The sequence below is a fragment of the Myotis yumanensis genome, unplaced genomic scaffold, assembly GCF_028538775.1.
Source record: "Myotis yumanensis isolate MYYU_CA2020_CCGP unplaced genomic scaffold, mMyoYum1.0.hap1 SCAF_4, whole genome shotgun sequence".
NCBI classification, from domain to species: Eukaryota; Metazoa; Chordata; class Mammalia; order Chiroptera; family Vespertilionidae; genus Myotis; species Myotis yumanensis.
In genome coordinates, this window is record NW_027223755.1 from 73,748,593 (window position 1) to 73,754,592 (window position 6,000).

The 6,000-nt window shown below is 35.1% G+C and overlaps 1 protein-coding gene across 8 annotated transcripts in view; it reads left to right on the top strand.

Moving 5' to 3' along the window:
• CSNK1G3 (casein kinase 1 gamma 3) overlaps positions 1-5,112 on the top strand; it is a 116,196-nt gene extending 111,084 nt beyond the window's left edge. For 4 of the 8 annotated variants that reach the window (XM_070412536.1, XM_070412538.1, XM_070412537.1 and 1 more), the window contains one exon: positions 1,821-5,112. In XM_070412536.1, the coding sequence (XP_070268637.1) occupies positions 1,821-1,875 (55 nt within the window). In that variant the 3' untranslated portion in view covers positions 1,876-5,112. The remainder of the gene's footprint in view (positions 1-1,820) is intronic. The other 4 variants (XM_070412541.1, XM_070412543.1, XM_070412540.1 and 1 more) reach the window with 1 other exon arrangement.
• The last annotated feature ends 888 nt before the right edge of the window (positions 5,113-6,000 follow it).

Sequence of the window (6,000 nt, forward strand, 5' to 3'; positions counted from 1 at the left end):
TAATATATTTTTTAATTGATTTCAGTGAGGAAGGGAGAGGGAGAGAGAGATAGAAACATCAGTGATGCGAATCATTGATTGGATGTCTCCTGCAGACTGCCTACTGGGGATCAAGCCCAGAACCGGGCCATGTGACCTGACCAGGAAGCAAACCATGACCTCCCATGCCCGCTCTTCTGAAATTAATTTTTATGATGTGGGTAGAGATATTGTATAATTTAACTGCATAGGGTGGATTTCTATTTACATTTATTTCACCAAAAAATATAAAAGATATCTAGCAATTATTTCATCTTTCATAATCTTTTGCCAGGTAGAACAGATAAAGCTACATGGTCTCTGTTATGTGTTGCTTGGAAATGTAGAGTTAAATATCTCTTTAGGAAGGTGGGCTGGTAAGAATTACAGGAATATCTCTGTAAGGTCACCATAATGTAGCTTTGAATTGGCAGCATTTTGCTGATGGAATCACCATGTATATATACCAGTGTCTTACTTTTATTACAAAATGTGATTTACACACACACACATGACTTCAGTGGGGAAACAAAAGGAGCCCCTTTTTATGTAGTGCCTGTCATCTTTATATTCCCATAGATTGGATAGGTTGAATTTCTTTTAAGTGTGGGAGAGGAAAACTAGACCTTTGTTTGAAAGGAATGCCAGACTTTTTGGGGATATGAGTGTGTGTGTGTGTGTGTGTGTGTGTGTGTGTGTGTGTGTATACATGCACTTTATCAGCTGATAGCTCAATTTTGAAGATGAAATGTATTTTAATAAAAACACTGTTTCTGTAATTACTCAAAGATTGTGTATACATTTTTGGGGACACTGTATATATGTATATGTATACATATATTCATATATATATATATATATATATATATATATATATATATATATATTGTTTTGTTGATTGCTGACCAGTGATTCTCATTCGCATGGACCTTCAATTCCTACCAGCCTAGTGTTGCCCTACATGGGTTGCATGTGTTTCATCTTCTCATGACTAGGAAAATTTACCCCCAGAAAAGCTAGTTCTCTCAGGGATCATCTCTAGATTGTTTTGCCTAGGAATAAAAAACAGTACAATATTTCCTTCATAGACTACAAAACAATCAGTTTTCAAATACAAAACTGAATCACATTGATTGTGCTATTTTAAATGTTAACTATAATTCTTACCTTAATTAAAATAACACAATACACTTGACCTTTAACCCTTAAAGAATTAAAAAGTGCCAGTGACATTCTTACTCTGTTTTGTATGTTTTCTCTCTTCCAGTTTGTGTGATGGGAAATGTTTGCTGAAGAGTATATTTTAGATTTTTCTTTTTCTTTTTTACAATTGAAACGAATTCTTAATGAAAACAAAATCCCCAATATGAGGATCATTATTGCTTTTCTAACAATGGTTTCAACAATCATGTATTAAATACCAAGAAGAATGGGAGAGAATCCACAAGATGAATTTTATAAAAGCATGCCATAGTCAGAGATTAATGAGTATCCCAAATAATAATACGGTGGGGCAGTTAGGATTCAGATCCCCTTAGCTTTGTACAAAGCCTTTTCAGTTTAGTGACTCCTTTTACTGTTGCTTAGAATTGTCTTGCTCTTTCTAAAAGGCACGTTGATAAAACAACAGCAATAATTCTGCTATAGTTCACTAATATCTATGCTTCACTGGCATGTTCACTGTTCATCTTGCACTAGCCTGTTGCTTTTTATGACTATTTAAAGTAATATGATTAGAGTCAGCCTTACTTTGTGACATTTTAGTACTTTTATAATTAAAAAGTGTTTCCTTCCATCTGCAGGTGCTGCTGTTTTTTCAAACGAAGGAAAAGGAAAACCATACAGCGCCACAAGTGACTCTGGAGACAGGCAGATCATGGGGAGTTACTTGCGTGTTCATCTTCTGTCTTGTGATGAAAATCATCTCTGTAGTGACCACATATGTTTTCAAGGACTCACTCTTAGAAACAAAAATGTCATACTTTCATACTTCATTGTGTGGTTGTCTTACATTCACATCTTTTTTCTAATTTAACTATTATGGAAGCTTTAACGTTTTGTCAAAACCTGAGTGCTTTGCCCATCGGTGAATGGAATGGACCAATGAGGTAGGACTGGTTAAAACAGTCCTAGAAAACATTTTCAGAAGCTCTCCTCCTGCCACGGAAAGCAGTACAGTATCTTAAATGTCAACCAGTTATATACCTGATCTGGTCTTTTATAACTCCTGTAAGAGCATAATCAAACAGGAATTTTCTCCCCAGTGGTAACACAACAAAGGAAACAGAGTTGCCCAAATATTTGAAGAAGGTAATTCTTGAGAAGTTCATTTTTGGTGTGACATCTGCATTGATATCAGTATTACTGATGGTACTGCTATTTGTGAGTCATACTAAAATTCTCTCTGAAATCATGGTACAGTCACTGCCCAGAGGTACTGAGGAAAAAGCTCTATGTGTTTGGCAGATGGTAGTGGTAAAATGAATAACAAGTAATGTGGTGATTATGAGTTCTGCTTTTTTTAATTTTTTAAAATTATTTATTGCTTTGAGAGAGAGAGAGGGAGAAAGAAACATTGACTTGTTCCACTTATTTGTGCATTCATTGGTTGATTCTTGTTTGTGCCCTGTCCGGGGATCAAACCTGCAACCTTGGCATATCGTGACAATGTTCTAACCAGCTGAGCTACCCGGCCAGGGTTAAGTTCAGCTTTTGTGGCACCACTATGTGAAGAACAGTGTTGCTGAAGTGGCAAAAGCACTTATTAAAAAAAATGCAACATTTGTATAATGTAACTTTATGCTTCCAGATAATGTGTGTTAGACAGCAAGAGATGAATACTTTGAGAAATGAGATATGTGGGAGTTTTTTTTTGTTTTTTGTTTTTTTAAATACACTAAGGAGAAGAAATAAATGTGAATCTCATTGCAATGTATAAGGTTGAATTCAGAGGGGATCCCATTGAAACCCACTGCTGAATGATTACATTCTCCCTTGAGCAGAAAACTTTGGATGTGCCACTTAATGGTGTCTGTTAATTATTTGCTTTTTGATAAAAAAGATCCCCAGCAATAAAAACTGGGTCACTTTATTGCCCTCTGTGCACATTAGTCTCTTGTATTCCACTTTGCTGGCTCTCTGGAGTTTTCCGATGTTTTAGCCTAATTTTGATGATTGAAAACTAGTTTGGAGAGGATGGGTCAGGTGCTTTGCCTCCATAGTCTGTTAAAGTGCCTGCATATGAACAAAGTTATGGTTCTGTAAAAAAGGAAACCCATTCCATTTTTCAAGTATGCTTTGTTTTAAGCCATAAAGGCAGGTATTCTTTTGTCACATCTTTCCAGCCAGGATTTTCAAGAAGAGTTAAAACAAAAAGACTGGCTAGGAAGAATTATGTTGTTCAAATCTCATACTCATTTTTTGTTTATCAAATTGTTACTTCCTCCTTCCTTGCAGCCCCTTCTTCGTCTTTAAGTGCGAGCCGCCAGGCACGCTTATTTATTTTTATTGTCTCAAGGTAACATTTAAAATGTGTAATTAAAGTAAATAAATCTACATTTTTGACTTCATTTTTGCATTTACAGGGATTTAATTGTACTTTGTAATTTATTTTTCTCGTTAGCCAAAAGTTCAATGCATTGTTTTTGATGAATTAGGCACCCATACAAATACCGCAAATCTGGACGTTGTTTATCATTGTTGCTCTGAATCCTATGAAGATCTTTTTAAGTTGTTGATTTAAAGACCTACACTCAGCCTAGGAAATATTTGCTGTATAATTTGGTCATCAGTTTCCATCCTATCTATTTGTATACTGTCATGGTGTCTTAAACTGCAGAAGTCAAATACTAAGTTGTTATTTTTGTTTGCTTTGAGCAAGGTAGATGGATGTTTTGGCCATTATAATGTGAAACCACTTCTTTCTTTACAGTATTTGACCAAATATGTGTGTCTCTGATATTTGTAAATACATGCGATATCTGTATTTCTTATCATAAGCCTATTTAGTTTTATTCTTAGTAGGGTTTTTGGACTGTACAGTGTTTATATGATCTGAACTCCTTATACATAAGAAGGTGTGTATATTAATCCAATTATGGACTTAAAATATTTTAAAGTATAAATACCCTTATTTGCTGCAAAGACCAGTGTGTACACATTTGCTTTTTAGCAATATTTTTAATTGCTCCATTTTAATGCCAAGGAATAAATCTTTTGGCAACACAGACTGGTCAGTAATAGGTAATGCAGGTATGTTCAGGTTAAGCCAACAACGTTTTGCATTTTTATGCTTCTTTTCTGTCAACACTAATGAGTCAACATTGCCTGAATGTCTGAATAATGAAACACATCCCTGTTTAAAAGTATGTAACTGAAAACGAAATAAAAAATAAAGGTAGTTTTTTTAAACTTGCTCTTAACCCTTTCCTCTCATCATGGGTAAGATGATGCCACTCACTAATTTGAGATAGAAATTTTTAAAATACAGCTCACTGAGTTTACTATATGGGAGAAACAGAGCTATAGGAATATGCTTTTGGTTTTGTTTTGCTTTGTTTGAACCCCCTGTAAAGAGCACATACCAGGAAGTATCTAAGCTTTCTTTAATGAAAGTTTAAACAATTTTTTTATACTTCTATGAACTACTTAATGGAGCAATTAATTAAAGTGAATGCCACTAGTAAACCAAGGAAAATAAACTGAATCATTTTATTCCTTTTTAAGAATGAAGTTCTGTTATGTCCACATAAATGAAATTATTACTCCAACTTTAGGTGAAAAACTTTGCCATCATGGGTGGGGGGCATATATCTCACAGTTTATCATTGTTCTGTGTGCTTTAAGGGGTTTCACAAAGTGGGGTTAATGGTGCTCTATTTACTGAAAGATGCTACAGGTCAAGATAAGGCAAAGCAACACACACTGAGCACCAGCATTCAGGAACAATGAGAAGATCTGGAGATAAAAGGCCCTGTGTAGGAGAATCTGATTTAAGATGGGGGTTAAATCTGAATGATTGCATAGTTGCATTAGTGAGCACCCTTTGGATTGCAAGTGATAAAAACCTGACGTGGCTGATGCAATAGCACAGTTAGCTGAACAGTCTAGTGGTAGAACTGGCTTCAGACATGCTTGATCCCCGTGTAGTCAGGAATCTGTTCATCTCTCTCAGTTTTGCTGTTTTCATTGTCAGGGGGATTTTTCATGTGTGATGTAAAGTAGCCACCCAGCAGCTTCAGACCTCTATAGCTAAAATATGGGGCAGTTTCTCTCAGCAGTTCCAACAAAATCCTAAGACTAACATTTAGTCCTTCATTGGTGCACATGCCCATCCCCGAGCCAGTTACTATGGCTAAAGGAAAGCTGTTCTCCTACTTTCAGAGGATACATTGGATTGAGAAATGCTTAGAAGGAGTGTTACCCAAAAGGAAATGAGAATAGTATTATCAGAAAGTGAGTGAATGGATACTGCACAGGCAAAATCAATAGATACCTGCTATCATGAGAAAAACAAAATATAGAGCCAAACCTAATTGTTTTGAATTAGCAAACCTTATATTGAGGCTTTTATTAATCTGAATATATTATATATTCCGTACACTTATAATCAGTACATTTGAAAAATATTTTGGAATCAGGTAAAAATGGAGGTCATAAGTACCGTATTTGATGTATTTTTGCTCTTGTTTAGTTTTTAAGGATTTTGTGGTAGAATTGGATTAGTAGAGTTAAATTAAAGCTAACTTTTCTAGAGTAGAAATAAATTGAATTATAAAGCTTTGCTGATGTTCAGGATAACTAGTTTTTTCTCTGCCCAGCTCTAATACAGGGCCACATGTTATTTTCTTAGGAAATGTACTTCTAAGACTACATGGATCATAACCAAAGAAAGGACTACATACAGAAAAATTACCAGGTAATATTTCTGGGATATGAAAAAGGTTTTGTTAGAAAGAGTGATTATTTATAGGGATGTTTATC